Genomic DNA, 19,024 nt, shown 5'->3' with positions numbered 1-19,024 from the left:
CATTTCTTTTCCATTTCTTTCCATTTCTTTTCCATTTCTTTTTCCATTTCTTTTCCATTTTTTTCTTTTCCATTTCTTTTCTTTCCATTTCTTTTCCATTTCTCTCAGGAGTATTCTATAGTTTTCTGAGTATAGATCCTTTGCCTCTTTGGTTAGATTTATTCCTAGGTATCTTATGGTTTTTGGTGCAATTGCAAATTGGATCAACTCCTTAACTTCTCTTTCTTCTGTCTTCTTGTTGGTGTATAGAAATGAAACTGATTTCTGTGCATTGATTTTGTATCCTGCCACTTTACTGAATTCCCATATGAGTTCTAGCAGTTTTAGAATCTTTTGGATTTTTCACATAAAGTGTCATATCATCTGCATAGAGTGAGAGTTTGACTTCTCTGCCAATTCAGATGCCTTTTATTTCTTTTTGTTGTCTGATTGCTGAGGCTAGGACTCCTAGTATTATGTTGAACAGCAGTGGTGATGGTGGACACCACTGCTGTGTTCCTGACCTTAGGGGAAGAGCTCTCAGTTTTTCCCCATTGAGAATGACATTTGCTGTGGGTTTTTCATAGATGGCTTTTATAATATTGAGGTATGTACCATCTATCCCTACACTGTGAAAGTTTTAATCAAGAAAAGATGCTGTACTTGTCAAATGCTTTTTCTGCATCTATTGAGAGAATCATATGGTTCTTGTCCTTTCTTTTATTAATATAGTGTATCACTTTGATTGATTTGTGGATGTTGAACCAACCTTGCAGCCCAGGAATAAATCCCACTTGGTCCTGGTGAATAATCCTTTTAATGTACTGTTGGATCCTACTGGCTAGTATTTTGGTGATGCATCCATATTCATGGGGGATATTGGTCTGTAATTCTCCTTCGTGGGGTCTTTGTCTGGTTTTGGGATCAAAGTAATTTTGGCCTCATAAAATGAGTTTGGAAGTTTTCCTTCCATTTCTATTTTTTGGAACAGGTTCAGAAGAATAGGTATTAATTCTTTAAATGTTTGGTAGAATTCCCCTGGAAAGCCATCTGGCCCTGGGCTCTTGTTTGTTGGGAGATTTTTGGTTATTGCTTCAATTTCCTTGCTGGTTATGGGTCTGTTTAGGTTTTCTATTTCTTCCTGATTCAGTTTTGGTAGTTTATACATCTCTAGGAATGCATCCATTTCTTCCAGATTGCCTAGTTTGTTGGCCTTTAGTTGCTCCTAATATGTTCTTATAATTGTTTGTATTTCTTTGGTGTTGGTTGTGATGTCTCCTCTTTCATTCATGATTTTATTTTTTTTGGGTCCTTTCTCTTTTCTTTTTGATAAGTCTGGCCAGGGGTTTATCAATCTTATTAATTCTTTCAAAGAACTAGCTCCTAGTTTCATTATTCTGTTCTGTTCTTTTGATTTCTATTTCAATGATTTTTGCTCTGATCTTTATTATTTCTTTTCTCCTGCTGGGTTTAGGCTTTATTTGCTCCTTTAGGTGTAGGGTTAGGTTGTGTATTTGAGACCTTTCTTGTTTCTCGAGAAGTATATTGTTATATACTTCCACTTAGGACTGCCTTTGCTGCATCCCAATGATTTTGAACAGTTGTGTTTTCATTTTCATTTGTTTCCATGAATTTTTAAAATTCTTCTTTAATTTCCTGGTTGACCCATCATTCTTTAGTAGGATGCTCTTTAGCCTCCATATATTTGAGTTCTTCCGAACTTTCCTCTTGTGATTGAGTTCGAGTTTCAAAGCATTGTGTTCTGAAAATATGCAGGGAATGATCCCAATCTTTTGGTACCGGTTGAGACTTGATTTGTGACCCAGGATATGATCTATTCTGGAGAATGTTCCATGTGCATTAGAGAAGAATGTATATTCTCTGTAGCTTTGGGATGAAATCTTCTGAATATATCTGTGAAGTCCATCTGGCCCAGTGTGTCATTTAAAGCCCTTATTTCCTTGTTGATCTTTTGCTTAGATCATCTGTCCATTTCAGTGAGGGGGGTGTTAATGCCCCCTACTATTATTGTATTATTGTCAATGTGTTTCTTTGATTTAGTTATTAATTGGCTTATATAATTGGTTGCTCCCATGTTAGGGGCATAAATATTTACATTTGTTAGGTCTTCTTGTTGGATAGACCCTTTATGATATAGTGTCCTTCCTCATCTCTTATTACAGTCTTTGTTTTAAAATCTAATTTGTCTGATATAAGGAATGCTACCTCAGCTTTCTTTTGATGTCCATTAGCATGATAAATGGTTTTCCACCCCCTCACTTTAAATCTGGAGGTGTCTTTGGGTCTAAATGAGTCTCTTGCAAATAGCATATTGATGGGTCTTGCTTTTTATCCAATCTGATGCCCTGGGTCTTTTGATTGGGGCATTTAGAGTAACTATTTACATTTACATTCAGAGTAACTATTGAAAGATATGAATTTAGTGCCATTGTATTCCTGTAAGGTTACTGTTACTGTATATCGTCTCTGTTCCTTTCTGATCTATGTTACTTTTGGGCTCTCTCTTGGCTTAGAGGACCCCTTTCAATATTTTTTGTAGGGCTGGTTTGGTGATGGCAAATTCTTTTAGTTTCCGTTTGTCCTGGAAGCTTTTATCTCTCCTTCTGTTTTGAATGACATCCTAGCTGGATAAAGTATTCTTGGCTGCATATTTTTCTTGTTTAATACCCTGAATATATCATGCCAGTCCTTTCTGGCTGGCCAGGTCTCTATGGATAGGTCTGCTGCCAATCTAATGTGTCTACCTTTTTAGCTTACAAACCTCTTGTTCTGAGTTGCTTTCAGGATTTTCTCTTTGTCTCTGAGATTCGCAAGTTTCAGTATTATATGTTGGGGTGTTGACCTATTTTTATTGATTTTGAGGGGGGTTCTCTGTGCCTCCTGGACTTGGATGTCTGTTTCCTTTCCCAGATTGGGGAAGTTGTCTGCTATAATTTGCTGCAGTATACCTTTGCCTCTCTCTTTCCTCTTCTTCTGGGAATCCCAATTATTCTAATATTTTGCTTTATGATGTCACTTAATCTCAAATTCTCCCCTCGTGATCCAGTAGTTGTTTATCTCTCCTTTTCTCAGCTTCTTTATTCTCCATCATTTGGTCTTCTGTGTCACTAATTCTCTCGTTTGCCTCATTTATCCTAGCACTTAGACCCTGAGTTTTTGATTGCACCTCATTAACAGTCTTTTTGATTTCGACTTAGTTAGTCTTTAGTTCTCCAGAAAGGGATTCTCTAGGGTCTTCTATGCTTTTTTCAAGCCCAGCTAGTATCTTTATAATCGTTATTCTGAACTCTAATTCCGACATCTTAGTAATGTCCTTATTGATTAGGTCCCTGGTAGTCGGTACTGCCTCTTGTCTTATTTTTTGAGGTGAGTTTTTCCATTTTGTCATTTTGTTGAGAGAAGAATAGATGAATGAGAGAACAAAATGCTAAAAGGGTAACAACGACCCCAGAGAAATATACAGTAAAGAAATCAGAAGAGACCAGAAACCGGGGGGAAAGATAAGAGAAAAAAGAAAAAGAAAAAAAAAAAAAGAATTTGATGAGGCTGGTGAATAGAACAGAGCCATACACTAGATTTTGGGTGTACTTTGGTCTTAGAAGAAACTGCATCCCAAAATTTTAGAGAAAGAAAAAAATATATGTATACACACACACACACACACACACACACACACACACAAATAAGATTAAATACAATGAAAGGATGGAATATGATATAAAATGAAAATTACAAAAAAAAAAGATTTTACAAAAGGAATTGATAAGAAGTTGGTTGAAAAAGGAAAGAAGAAAAATTTAAAAAAAAAGAGAGAGAGAATGTGATCAGGCAGATGAATAGAACAGAGCCATACACTAGATTTTGTGTATATTTTGGTCTGTTAGAAGAAACTGCCTCCCAAAATTTTAAAGAAAGAAAAACTTACATATACACACAAAATAAGGTTAAACACAATGAAGGAATAGAATATAACAATGAAAATTTAAAAAGATTTTTAAAAAAGGAATTGATAAGGTAAGAGGTTGGTTGAAAAAGGAAAGAACTATTCAAAAAAAAAAAAGAAAAAGTAAAAAAAGAAAAAAAAATAAAATAAAAAAAATTAAAGTTGAAAGGCTAAAGAATCATGGGGGGAAAGCCATGCATTCTATGTGCTGTATTCCCCTAGCACTGGAGTTTTGCAGTTCTCATTGGTAGGTTAACTTGGTCTTGGCTGGGCGTTCTTGCTGATCTTCTGGGAGAGGGGTCTGTTGCATTGATTCTCAAATGTCTTTGCCCTGGGTGGAATTGCACTGCCCTTGCCTGGGGCCAGGCTAAGTAATCCGATCCAGTTTGCTCTTTTTTGGTTTTGTTCACTGAAGGCTTTCTGCCCAGCTTTAGAGAATGAGAATGAAAATGGCAGCCTCCCAGTCTCCCATCCCAGAGGAACCAGGAGTGGAGAGCTTGGGACCCCACTCTTCAGTGCACCCTCAGAGAAAAGCAGTCAATCACTCCTGTCTCCCTGATCTCCAGCCACACTCTGTGCTCACCTGGCCTGTGACCAAGCATTTCTATCTCTGGCACACGGCCCTGTTTGGAGACTCCAAACCCAGCAGATTCCTTTGGCACGCTCCCATGCTACTCCTCCCAGGAGAGGAAGGGGAGTCTCCCCAGTTATGCCACTTGTTGGGCCTCTGCTTGAAGAGCAGTGACCCAGCTGTGCTGTGGATCATAGTTCATGGCAACTCTGAGCTGAGAGCCCACTCCTGGGCTCACTGCAGCCAGACTCCCCACTCTGATACCTGGGAGTTCTGCTGCACTCAGGCACCCCTGGTCTTCCTGTGACTCTGAGAATCCTGAGACCACACTGTCCCAGCGAGGGTTCCACCCCCCCCCCCCCCACTTAGCTACCAGAGTGACGTCCCTCACCAGAGCAGACTTCTAAAAGTTCCAATTTTGTGCTCTGCAGCTCTATCTCTTGCCAGTAGCTGGCTGACTGAGGCTCCCTCCCCCTGTGGTCTGTCTTCCCATATGTCGCCTCAGATTCACTTCTCTGCATCTCCTACCTTCCAGAAAGTGGTTGCTTTTCTGTTCATAGAGTTGCTGCTATTCTTTTCTTCTCCAGTTGACTTGGTAGGTGTTCAGAATGATTTGGTATCTATCTAGTTGAATTCCTGGGACCAGATGAAATTTAGGTCTCCTACTCCTCTGCCGTCTTGGGCTCCTCCCTGCTCCAGAATTTCTAAGAAATTTTCCCATTTCAGGGCTTTAGTGGTCTTTGGACTATGTGGCTATCCTACATACTTAGAGGTTGTGGTATCCCATATCTCTGTGGCTACATGGGCTCTAGTCATTCTAGTTTGGCCAAGTAATTTGTGTCTCTGGGGCTTTTGTGGATATATATAACATGGCCACTGAGATATTGGCCATTCCAACTCAATAGTTTGTCTTCTAGTGGGTTTGTCTTCCAGTGGGTTAATTTTCCACCTCCGTCAGGGTCCAATGAAACTGGTTCTGTTTTCCAAATCTATAATATCCAGATAAGTCATATACAACTGACTATATGATGTAGGTTGTTATACTACAATAGTATTTATTGAAAAAACTTACAAACAGAGTAGAAGCAGAATATGTGTAATATTCCAAGCTCTCATTTTGCACAAGGAATGTTTGGGCTAGTGACAACTTGATGGATAATCTAAAGTGCTCTATGGGAAGGGTCCTATTCACATACTAGTATATAGTATTTTTAGAGAAGTTGGGAGGAATGCAGAGAAAAAATAGATGATTCTCTAACTGTGAAACTTCCTGATGAAGAGGAAGTAGACATGTCAATAAAAGGGTGTGTGGAGGGAGTTCACAGTCCAATATTGCAGGTATCAATGAAAGATTTTGAGAATCTCTGCCAAGCTATTGGTTGGGGAAAGGGAAATATCCACCAGGGCCATGCAAGAGAAAATATGTTTATCATCCTCATTAACCGATAATTTGTTTTTCTGGTGTTAGAATAGTTTTCCTTTTTTGTTTCATATACTTTCCTTATTTTATAGTTTAATTTCTATTTTTAATTATTTCAGTAATAGCAGTAGCTAGTATTTGTAGCCAGTCAATATTTTCAGTGTAAGATATATTTAGATGTTTATAAACTACTTCTGAGTAGTCAACCAGCCTTGTTTTCTCTAGATGAAATAATTCTAAGTATTTTGACATTTCATTTTTCCAGGTTTTTAATCATTTGTATTTTTACTGAATATTTTCAATTTTTTTGAGTTCCTTTTTAGTTGAGGAGCCTAAAACTAACCACTATGAAGAATTTGACCAATGATAATTTTTAAAACTATCAAATATGATAAATTTTGAAAGTTATTTTTACATTCATTATATTGAAATTTTCTTATGAAGTTAATTTTTAGAATCATTTAAGGTTGTACTACACACTTTGAATCCTAGATCTTTTGTTTTTCTTGCATATAGAAATACATTCTTCATCTTTTATTATTGCAGATAAGAATATCAAATCCATTCTCCTCTGTATTTCCATTGATAATTTAAGGTTCAGTGTATATATCAATATTTACAAGAAATTTTTTTTCCTAAGGGAGGAGGGAAATGTCTTGGGGATTGTGTTGACAGTTTAGAAAATGGAAACAGAGACAGACAGACAAATCAACTCAGAACAGGTTCGGCAGTAGTTCTATGGAAATCTTCCATTTTGCCTGGATGACAATGTGTTAAAAATGTGTGCCTGATGATATGCATAACAGATTATACCTTTATACATCTATTTGCTGGTGAGAAAGGATGCAATGTTCAGATCTTCAGTATTAAGAAATGCTTTTGCAAACAAGAGGAGATTTATTCTTTATATATCAATATTATTATATCTTTATATCACATCAGTGATATTAAAGACTGTCATGTAGAATGCTACCAACATCCTTATTATCAAAGCTGTTGAAATACATGCTCATAAGTATACTATTATACTCTGTGTTTTAACACAGTGATGACTAGAAAAAATCTTTAATCAAAAGTGGATAACAAATGATGCAAATTTAGCAAGATTTATAAAATATATTTAGGTTGTTTTTGATAATTTACCAAAGAATGGGGATTGGCCAAATCATCATTATTTTCTGTGTGACTATAGACTGACTTTCATAGACTTTCTATCCTCTTCCTCCTTTTTTCTCCTTTTCTTCCTCCTCCCCTCTGCCTCCTCCTTTTCCTCTTCTTTTCTTTTATCATTCAAACAAATATCAGGCCTTGAAAGTATGCCTGTTTCCACTTCTAGAGGTACTTGTTTGGCTGATGTGAGCTTGAACAGTATTGCTTGCATACCTTTCTAGTATTTTTGATTCTTGTTCCCCCGCAGCAGAAGTATTATGGTGTTATGCAATGACAGTCCTTTGTGGTTGTGGGAGCCAATATAAGTGGGGAAAGCTTGAGTGTGGGAATATGTTTATAAATAAACTTTGTATTATATGCTTTGTATTGTATTTAAGGCCTTGTTCTTGATATTGCCACACATTTTTTCTCTTGTTATAATAGGATCGCTTGCCTGTGTAGAATCAAGTGATTAATGATATCCCCTAATAAACATTTCAAAATCTTTGAAAGTATTTTACTTTCTATATATAGCTATGTGGTAATATTAGTGGCAGGAGTGGTGATTTGTGTATAGCTGCAGGTATGTTTGTAAAAAAGCATCAATTATATTATGTACTTGGACAATTGTTATGCTTCAATGGCTGAAAAATGACAACAGTACTCTAGGATCTGTCTTCAAAAATATTTTCCAGAAGAGTGTTAGACTATTTTATAACTAGTCATTTTAAATTCAAATACCTAATAAAACCAATAAATCATGTTTGAGGTTGAGATATCATCCTTAATTTAGGACAGGCAGCCACCTATTCTCTTTACTTTAATATTGGAATCCATTTTATAACACTACTACAAAAGTCTGTTTGTCATAAATTATGTCTTTTTAGCCATCAATTATCTTACACTTTTGTTCTCAGAATTGTCCTCCATACCCCTCTTTTTATAATCTAAAACCTGGTGCTTGAAATTCATCCTAAAGTGACAGATTAGGATGGGTGACAATAGCTACATTGTAAAATTTTGCATCTGTGTGACCAAAATTCAAATTATTTTAGGTGCTGCAATAAACCTTAGGTAAATTATACTAACTGGAGTAATAGCTGTATAAAACAAAGAACCATCAAACTCTGTTGCATTTGATAGAGCTAGAAAAGCTATGTTAAATTCTATAAAACATAGGTAGTTGGACCATTTAAATTATCATCTAAACTGGAATGTTGGGACTAACATACACTGACACCGTGCAGACAAACCATGACATATGGTTACCCTAGTTCTGGAACCCTAATAAGCTGATCCTGCCAACTGGTGAAGAATAAATACTTATTACCTTGAAGAAAACTAACTCAGAGCTTGAAAATTGACTCTTGTGGAAGACAGTGATCTTGTAATATTAAAACTGCTATAGAGAAATTTTCATTTTTATTTTCATTCTGAAAGAAATTGTGGAAAAATAACTGGGACAAATGTGACTAAAGGGCATCCTCTAAAACATCTTGTGCTCTACTTTGACCAAATACTTTTTGTTCTGTGCCTGTTCTGTGCCTGTGTCATAGCTCTTATGTTAAGTATTTTAAATGTCACTTAATTCTGTACATCTATTTTAAATCCCAAAAGATATATTATCTTCAACTTATCTAGCAGCAACTTCATATTTGAATTACCACTAATTAATGAATAATTGATTGCTTATTTAATATTCTTATAGATTATGAAAATGATTCTTCAGTTACAAATAAAAATTTTTCTTCACATAATCTAATACCAGATGTTTTGTAATTCTAAAGCTCAGAGAAGAAAAGAGCTAGCTCTGCTATTTCAGATCTTTCACAGATCCTAACGTCTCAAGATGGATCAGCTTTTTTAAGGAGTTCAAATGAAGGTTCAGCTGATAAAGACCTACCCCATATACTTCCATTAAAGACCCATGATAAATCATTAACAAGACTATTATCAAACGAAGAAATTGAAGATTTACTGTCTGTCAAAACATCACTTCAAGGGAGTGAAACAGCAACAGCATCATTCATTTCACATAAAAGAAAGCCAATGGGTAGTGACATCTCAAAGGTAAGATAAAGTATAATAATTTGAAAGCTGTTTACTTTGAATTGCTAGACTCCTTTAATATTTTAAGCAAATGTTAATTAAAACTCATTAATATTTTCTTATTTGAAAGGAATAAAAAGTTTGCCATTTAATACAATCTGTTTTATATTTAGGATCTTTAAAGTAATATTTGAGAATCAGTAATATTAACATAAAAAATTCTAAGCTGTATTGACAAAGAAGTTGTGGCTTAGAGTTTTAATGATAAAATATACACAATTCCTAGCTGAGACAGGGAAATTTTCATTTTGGGTTCATCTAGAAAAAATATTTTTATATAGTAAGGTAATTGTGAAAACATAGTTTTTTTGAAATGATTTTATGTACCTTAAACAAGGGCTAGAAAATTATCAGAATTGCTTTTGTTAAGGCAGTATTTGATTAGGAAACTCTTAAAGCAAAAATGCTGGGGAAAAAGAAATGATAAAAAGGCTGTATATATTTGACATATATGTACAATATACTTTTATAATAGAATTTATTAAAGTGACCTTAAAAATAATTTCATGAGCCATTTGAGTTAGTCTAGAGATTGAATCAGACTGAAATATAAATCTAAAGTAGAATCATAATCCTTATTAACATGATTTATTTGGAATTATTTAGAAGGAGAATCACAATATAGTTTGGGTTCCCTCCACATAAGTGTTCCCAAATGTTTCAGATCCCTTCGTTGTTCTTGTGTTTTTATTTGATGCATTCAGGATATAAAAGTAAAACATTTATGCATTGGCATTGTAGATATGAGTAAAAATTCTTGCTCTGAGAGAAGGTAGAGTTCCAAGATATATAATTTGAAATTATTATTATAACTTTTGTCATTAAGGCTGCTGTTGTAGAAGAGAAATTACGAACTAAGACTGAAAAACAAACTTACCAAGAAGCAAGAGAATTTCAAGGTAAAAAGATTTTCTATTTTGTAAGATAAAAATGTGAATGATTATGTGTTCCCATGGTATAATCATAAATAAATGAAGAGAGAACATTATTAAATCTGGAAATAACTCCTTAGACAGTCATCACATAATATGGAAATATATTGACCAGTATGCAAAAATTAATTTGATGAGTTAACATTACATTACCCAGAGTTTATTTCAACTAAGATCTGTGTAAAAGGGAAGTGATTGCTTTGCCTTAACCAAATAACAGTATTTGACATTATGAATTCTGAACATATCACGCCAAAAATTCCTCAGGGTACAGCAGGAGAAAGGTGATTTGTGGTATAAATAATAGATTATTTAGGTGTTTTATATAATATGTTTTAAAACAGGGTGCCTGGGTGGCTCAGTTGGTTAAGCGACTGACTCTTGATTTCAGCTCAGGTCATGATCTCAGGGTCCTGAGATTGAACCCTCCATGGCGCTCTGTGCTGGGGGTGGAGCCTGATTAAGATTCTCCCTTTGCTCCCCCTGCCAACTTGAGGGTGTTCCCTCTCTCTCTTAAAAAAATATGTATGTATGTGTGTATGTGTATACTAAATGATAAATTTGTTCTTCCTTTCCAACACATGTAACTTTTATAATCAACCCATATCTTCCAACATTGGCTTGAACTTTCTAAATAAAATTAAATGATTGTGATGTAAAGTGCAGGAGAATTACTCTTCTATTGTGCTTTGAGTTGAGAGTTCCTCTACTGTTTCACCTATGTTACCAGGTTATCTGAGATAAATATTCCTTATTATGATCAGGCTGTTTTCTTTTATTCAAAGTTTATTACAAATTTTAACCAGCAGTTAGCCAGAATTTAATCAATCCACTAAAATTTTTTATTGTGGTAAAATTTGTATAATATGAAATTTGCCATTTTAATTATCTTTTAAGTGTACAATTCAGTGGCATTAATGACATTCACAATGTTGTGCAACCATCACTCCCTCTATATCCACAACTTTTCATTACCCTGAAAAAAAATTCATTAAGCAATAACTCCCATTCCTGCCCCTATCCAGCCCCTGGTAACCTCTAATTTACTTTTTATCTCTATGAATGTGCCTATTTCATATGAGTGAAATCATACAACATTTGTCCTTTTGTATCTGACCTATTTCACTTAGCATAATGTTTTTAAGTTTCATCCATGATGTGTCAGAACTTCATTGTTTGATGGTTGAATAAGATTCCATTGCATATCTATCATCTATCTATCATCTATCTATCTATCTATCTATCTATCTATCTATCTATCTATCTCTATCTATCTATCTATCTATCTATCTATCATCTATCTATCATCTATCTGTCTATCAATCATCTATCTATATCTATCTATCATCTATCTATCTATCATCTATCTATCTATCACATTTTGTTTATCCATTTACCTGCTGATTCACATTTGGGTTGTTTCTGTCTTTTGGCTATTGTCAATAATGCTGCAATGAACATGGTGTATGGGTAGCTGTTTAAATCTGTTTTCAATTATTTTGGGTAGGAGTGTAATTGCTGGATAATATGATAATTCTAATTTTAGCTTTTTGAGTAACTGCCCAACTGTTTTCCACAGTGTGTGCACCATTTTATATTTCCACCAGAAATATAGAAGGATAAACATTCTTGCCAACACTTGTTTTCTTTGCTCTTTTAATTATAATGGTTCTAGTAGGTATGAAATATATCTTATTGCGATTTTGATTTGCATTTCCCAATTATTGAAGATGTGAAGCATTTTTTTAATGTGCTTATTGGTCATTTGTATATCTTCTTTGGAAAAAAATGTCTATTCAACTCCTTCACCCAGTTTATAATTGGTTTGTTAGTCTTTTTGTTGTGAGTTGTAGAGGTTCTTTATATATTCTGGATATTAAACCTTTTGTCAGATGTATGGTTTACAAATATTCCCTCTCATTCTGTAGGTTATCTTTTTACTTTCTTGAAAATGTCCTTTGATGCATAAAAATAATTTTATGAAGCTCAATTTATCTGTTTCTTATTTTGTTATTATGCTTTTAGTGTCAATATCTGAGAATCAATGGCCAAATCTAAGATAAGAGATTTACCCTTATGCTTTCTTCTAAAAGATTTATGGTTTTAGCTCTTATATTTAGGTCATTAATACATTTTGAGTTTATTTTTGTATGGTATGAAGTAGTGATCCATACAACTTAATTTTTTTTTTTTGCCTGTGGATATTGAGTTGTTCCAGCATTGTTTGTTGAAGAGGCTTTTCTTTTTCTGCTGAATTGTGTTGGCACCCTAGTAAAAAACCAGTCAACCCCATGTATAGGTTTATTTCTGGGCTCTCAATTGTATTCCACTGGTGTATATGTCTACCCATATGTCAATATCATATTGTTTTGATTTGCTTTAGCTTTGTAGTAAGTTTGGAAATGGGGAAATGTGAGTTCTTAATTTTTGTCTTTTTCAACACCACTTTGGCTATTTTTGTCCTCCTGCAACTAAATATGAATTTTAGGATCAAATCTTTTCATTTTTTCAAATAGGCCTTTGGGATTTCCTAGAGAATGCACTCAATCTGTAGATCACCTTGGGAAGTATTGTCATCTTAATAGTATTAAGTCCCCCAATTCACGAACCCAGAATGCCTTTCCACCTTATTTAGGTCTTATTTAGTTTATTATAGCAATATTTGATAGTTTTCAGTGTATAATTCTTGGGTAATATGAATTCCTAAGTATTTTATTCTTTCTGATATATAGTGATAGAATTTTTTAAAATTTCATTTTCAAATTACTTATTGCTGGTGTTTAGAAATACAACTGATTTTGCATGCTGATCTTGAATCCTGAATCTTTGCTAAATTTAACTTTAATATTTCTGTGTGAAATCTTTGGAATTTTCTAAATATATGATCATGTCATCTGTGAATAAAGATAGTTTTACTCCTTTTCCAATTTGGATACCTTTTATTTCTTTTTATTTTCTAACTGCTCTTGCTCAAACTTCTACTACATTGTTGAATAGTACTGGTAAAAACAGACAATGTCTGTTTTCTGTTCTTATGGAGGAATCATTCATTCTTTCACCATTGAGTAGAATGTTAGCTGTGGGTTTCATAAATGTCATTTGTCATGTCCAGTTGGTGTATAGTGTTGTTCAAGTCCTATATTTATTTATGGATCTTTAATATGCTTGTTTGCTTCATATATTTTGGGGTTCTTTTTTGTGTGTGCATATGTTCATATGTGTTATATATTCTTGACGAATGACCCTTTTGTCAACATATAATGTGATTCTTTGTCTCTTGCAACAGTTTTTAAACTGTTTTAAAGTCTATCTCGTTTGATATTAATAAAGCCACCTGTATTAGTGTTCTCCAGAAAAACAGAACAACATATTTTTGTCAACATATAATGTGATTCTTTGTCTCTTGCAACAGTTTTTAAACAGTTTTAAAGTCTATCTCGTTTGATATTAATAAAGCCACCTGTATTAGTGTTCTCCAGAAAAACAGAACAAATAGGATATCGATATCTATATATAGATATATAAAAGGAGATTTATTGTAATAATTGGCACATGCAGTTACGAAGGCCAAGGAGTCCCATTATTCACTGTCTGCAAGCTGGAGAACCAGGAAAACTGGGAGTGTAATTCAGTCTGAGCTCGATGTCCACCCTGGGTTCTTTTTTTTTTCCCCAGTGAAGGAATGATAGACTTAGAAGAGACCTTTCAGTGTGGTGTTGCCCTGGCCTGAGGGAGGGGCACTGTGGTCAGTGTGTAACCACTTCTCTTATTCTTCTAATGTCGTCTGTCTTGGTCTCTGTAATGCTTTAGCTTCATCCCCATGTTTTAGGATTTTCTCACTGGTGTCTATGAATAATTATTTGTCCTTCTTATGAGGGAGAGCAAGGTCAAGAATGACCTATGTTGCCATCTTGGTGATGTCACTCATGTTAATTGTTTCTTTTGCAGTGTAGAAGTTTTTAAGTTGGATGTAGTTCCACTTACTGATTTTTTCTTTTGTTGCTTGTCCTTTTGATGTCAAATCCAAAAAAATCATTGGTAGGCCAGTGTTGAGGAGTTCCTTTTTTCCCTATGTTTTCTTTTAGGAGTTTTATAGTATCAGATCTTATGTTTAAATCTTTGATCCATTTTGAGTTAATTTTTGTGAGATGTTGAAGTTAGGGATATAATTTCATTTTGTTTGCCTGTGGTTATCTGGTTTTCCTAGCACCATTTGTTGAAGAGACAATCATTTCCCCATTGGATGTTCTTGTCTCCCTTGTCAAATATTAGAGGACCATATAGGCAGAGGTTTAATTCTGCATTTTCTATTCCATTGGCCTATATATATTTTTTATGCCAGACTGTACTATTTTATTTACTATAGCTTTGTAGTATAATTTGAATCAGGAAGTGTGATGCCTCTTCTTTCTCATGATTGTTTCACTATTGGAGTTCTTTTGTAGTTCCATACAAATTGTAGGATTGTTGTATCTATTTCTATGAAAAATTACATTGGAATTTTGGTAAAGTTTGCATTGAATCTATAGATAGTTCTGGATAGCATGGATATTTAAACAATATTGACTCCTCTGATTCATAAACATGGATTTCCCTTCCATTTGTTTGTATCTTCTTCAATTTCTTTCAACAACTTCTTGTAGTTTTAATTGCACATATTTTTTACTTCCTTGGTTAAATTTTCTTCTAGGTGTTTTATGATTTTCAATGCATTGTAAATAGGATAGTTTACTTTATTTCTCTTTCAGATGTTTCACTATTAGCATACAGAACTGTAACTGACTTCTGTGTATTGATTTTACATCCTGCAGCTTTACTAAATTCATTGATCATATTCCACGGTTTTTAGTTTTGGGGATTTTCAATATATAATTGACCCTTGAACAATGAAGGGGTGGGACACCAAACCCCTGTGCAGTAAAAAATCTGTGTATAACTTTTGACTCCCTCAAAACTTAACTGTTAATGGCTTACTGTTGACCAGAAGCCTTACAAATAACATGAACAGCCAATTAATACATATTTTATATGATATATATACTGTATTCTTACAATAAAGCAAGCTAGAGAAAAGAAAATGTGAAGAAAATCATAAGGAAGAGAAAATACATTTATATCACCGCATTTATAAAAAAAATCTGCATATAAGTTGACCCATGCAGTTCAAGCCATGTTGTTCAAGGGTCAACTGTACAAAATCTTATCATCTGCAAATAATGAAAATTTTAATTCTTACTTTCCTATTTGGATGCCTTTTATTTCTTTTTCATGCTTGATTGCCCTAGCTAGGACTTCTAGTATTGTGTTGAATATGGGTATACTTGTATTGTTCCTGATCTTAGAGGAAAAGCTTTACATTTTTCTTCATTGAGTATAATGTTAACTGTGGGTTTGTCATATGTTGACTTATGTGCCTTCTATACCTAAGCTTCTATGCCTAAGCTTTGAGAGTTTTTATCATGAAAGAATGTTGTATTTTGCCAAATGCTTTTTCCGCATCTATTAAAGTGATCTTATGATTTTTATTTTTCATTCTATTAAATGAACTGTGATATATCACAATTATTGATTTATGAATGATGAACTATCCCTGTATCTCAGGGATAAATTGCACTTGGTCATAGTGCATGATCGTTTTAATGAGTTCTTGAATTTGGTTTGATAATATTTTGTTGTCAGTTTTACATCTGTATTCTTCTGGAGAATTAGTCTGTAGTTTTCTTGTACTGTCCGTATCTGGCATTTGGAATCAGGTAATACTAGACTCCTACAATGAGTTTGGAAGTGTTTCTGCCTCCTCTAATTCTTGAAACAGTTTGGGGATGATTGGCATTTGTTTTTTTTTAAATGTTTTATATAATTCACCACTTAAACCATCTGGTTGTGGGGTTTTCTGTGTTGGGAGGTTTTTGATTACTATTTTAGTATCCTTTTTATTGGTCTCTCAAATTTTCTGTCTCTTCCTGCTTCAGTCTTGGTAGGCTGTATAATTCTAGGAACTTATTTATTTCTTCTAGTTATCTAATTGGTTGGCTTATAATTCTTCATAGTATTCTTTTATGATCCTATGGATTTCTGTACTGTCAGTTGAATTACTCCTCTTTCATTTCTGATTTTATTTATTATTCTTTTTTTCTTAATCTTGCTAAAGGTTTGTCAATTTTGTTTATCTTTTGGAAAAAACTACTGTTTGTTGATTTCTTCTATTGTTTTTCTGGTCTGTATTTCATCTGTTTTCATTCTTACCTTTATTATTTCCTCACTTCAGCTATGTTTGGGATTAATTTGTTCTAGTTCTTTGAGGTGCAAAATTAGATCATTTATTTGCTATCTTCCCAATTTCTTAAAGAGTTGACCCTTGAACAACATGGGTTTGAACTTCATGGGTCTACTTATATGCAGACTTTTTTGACAAATGCAATATAGTACCATATATGTATTTTCCTTATGATTCTAAAAGTTTTAAAATTCCAGTTAGTTAACATACAGTATAATATTAATTTCAGATGTTCAATATAGTGATTCATACATCATCCAGTGTTCATCACAAGTGCCCTCCTTAATCCCTGTCACCTATCCACCTGCCCACCTCCCTTCTGGTAACCATCAGTTTGTTCTCTATAGGTAAGAGTCTTTTTCTTGGTTTTCCTCTGGCTGTGTTTTCCCCTTTGCTTGTTTGTTTTGTTTCTTAAATTACATATGTGAATGAAATCATATGGTATTTGTCTTTCTTTCTCTTATTGACTTATTTTGCTTAGCATAATACTCTCTAGATCCAACAATGTCATTGCAAATGGCAAGATTTCATTCTTTTTTATAGCTGAATAATATTCCATGGTGTGTGTGTGTGTGTGTGTGTGTGTGTGTGTGTACACACATATTACATTTTCTTTATCCATTTATCAGTTGATGGACACTTGGGCTGTTTCCATAGTTTGGCTATTGTAGATAATGCTGCTATCTGTTAAGTCCACTTGGTCCAGTGTGTCATTCAAAGCCATTGGATCCTTTTTGATTTTTCTATTTAGATGATCTGTCCATTGATGTAAGTGGGGGCTTAAAATCCCCTACTATTATTATAATATTAGTAGTAGTTCCTTTATGTTTGTTATTAATTGTTTTATGTATTTGGGTGTTCCTATGTTGAGGGCATAAATTTTTACAATTGTTAGATCTTCTTGTTGGATTGTTCCTTTTATAATTATGTAGTGTCTTTGTCTTTTGTTACAGTTTTTGTTTTAAAGTCTATTTTGTCTGATATAAATATTGTAACTCCAGCATTCTTTTTCACATCCATTTGCATGATAGATTATTTTCCATCCCCTCACTTTCAATCTGCAAGTATCTTTAGGTCTAAAATGAGTCTCTTGTAGGCAGCATAAGGTCTCTGTGTGTGTGTGTGTATGTGTGTGTGTGTGTGTGTGTGTGTGTGTGTTTAACCCATTCTGTCACTCTGTGTCTTTTGGTTACTGTGTTTGGTCCATTTACATTCGAAGTCATTGTATTTGTATTTATTGCTATTTTGTTACTTATTTTGTGGTTATTTATGTAGTTTTTCTCTGATCCTTTCTTCTCTTGCTCTCTCATGGTTTGCTGGTTTACTTTAGTGATATACTTGGGTTCTTTTCTCTTTATTCTTTGCATATCTATTAGTGTTCTTTTTTGAATTTAAAATAAGCAGTATATTAATTAAAGACATTTTTTAACAATACAGGAAGCTTTTAAAAACAGTGGAATTTTTTTCATTTTTAAAAAACATTTTTTATAATTCCAAAAATAATTTTGGCAGTCATGGGGAAGGGTGGAGGCACTTATTTCAGGGTCTCTGATTAGTGCCTTCTGTCTAGTTCAGTCAGGTAAGTAAAGGTTCATAAGGGACATGATTTAAGAAATCAAGGTGACAAAATAAAATTAGCCTGGGATCATACCATCTAAATAAATTTCAAGAGCCAAGATACATAATTAAACTATACTCATAAGATCCTACTCTTAGTAATAGAAATACCTAGTATATGCAATATAAAAATAATTCTTACCATTTATTTAACACCTATCATTTGCCAGGCACGGTGCTAAATATTTTATAAACATGATTTCTAATTCTAAAAACCATTCTTAGGTAGATGGTTAAAGCTGTTTTTTGAAACAGAAGAAGAAAATTAAGCTTATTAAAGTTTAATGACTCCTCTAAGGCCATATAGCTGGTAGGTGTTAGAACTTGGTTTGACTCCAAGTTTTTCTTCCACACAACATCTACTGTATAGAAAATTAGCAGAACAAATTGCTGTTATTATTATTTTTAAAGATTTTATTTATCTATCTATATCTATCTATCTATCATCTATTTATTTAGCATGAGCAGGGGGAGAAGGAGAGTGAGACCTTAAGCAGACTCCGGGCTGAGTGCAGAGCCCTCTGCAGGGCTCGATCTCAGGATCCTGAGATCATGACCTGAACTGAAATCAAGTGTCAGAACCTTAACTGACTGAGCCACCTAGGTGTCCCTGTTGCTATTATTTTATCCAAATTTCATTTGTAAAATCCCATCCATGGCCTAACATTCTGATATGGCAATATGTAATTTTCATCATATTAATAAATAATGAAGAAAATTCATTGTGTTCTTATTATGATTTGGAAAACAGTGTTGTCACGGATAACAATAAGCTATTCTTTTTAAATTTTTTTTTATTTATTTTTATTTTAATTCAATTAGCCAAGGTATAGTACATCAACAACAAGCTATTCTTGTCCTGAGTTCCAACAATTTAGAAGCTGTTACTCAAAACCAAAAGCTCTCTGATTCAATATAAAACACAGTATTCTATTTAGTCACAAACGCAAAGGTCTGAAACGCCATTTTTTGAGCCATTTCTGCATGAGTCCAGCCTACATTCATC

At 33.9% G+C, this 19,024-nt stretch overlaps 1 protein-coding gene across 1 annotated transcript in view; it reads left to right on the top strand.

Moving 5' to 3' along the window:
• The window catches only part of CCDC7 (coiled-coil domain containing 7), a 245,984-nt gene that overhangs the window by 146,827 nt on the left and 80,133 nt on the right, over window positions 1–19,024 (top strand). Inside the window, exons 17-18 of the mRNA XM_057304764.1 lie at window positions 8,871–9,153; window positions 10,019–10,091. Coding sequence (XP_057160747.1) covers window positions 8,871–9,153; window positions 10,019–10,091 — 356 coding nt within the window. The remainder of the gene's footprint in view (window positions 1–8,870; window positions 9,154–10,018; window positions 10,092–19,024) is intronic.

Source organism: Ursus arctos, unplaced genomic scaffold (assembly GCF_023065955.2).
Source record: "Ursus arctos isolate Adak ecotype North America unplaced genomic scaffold, UrsArc2.0 scaffold_30, whole genome shotgun sequence".
NCBI lineage: Eukaryota > Metazoa > Chordata > Mammalia > Carnivora > Ursidae > Ursus > Ursus arctos.
The sequence above is the reverse complement of the archived record's forward strand: the minus strand, read 5'-3'. Positions and strand labels throughout refer to the sequence as shown.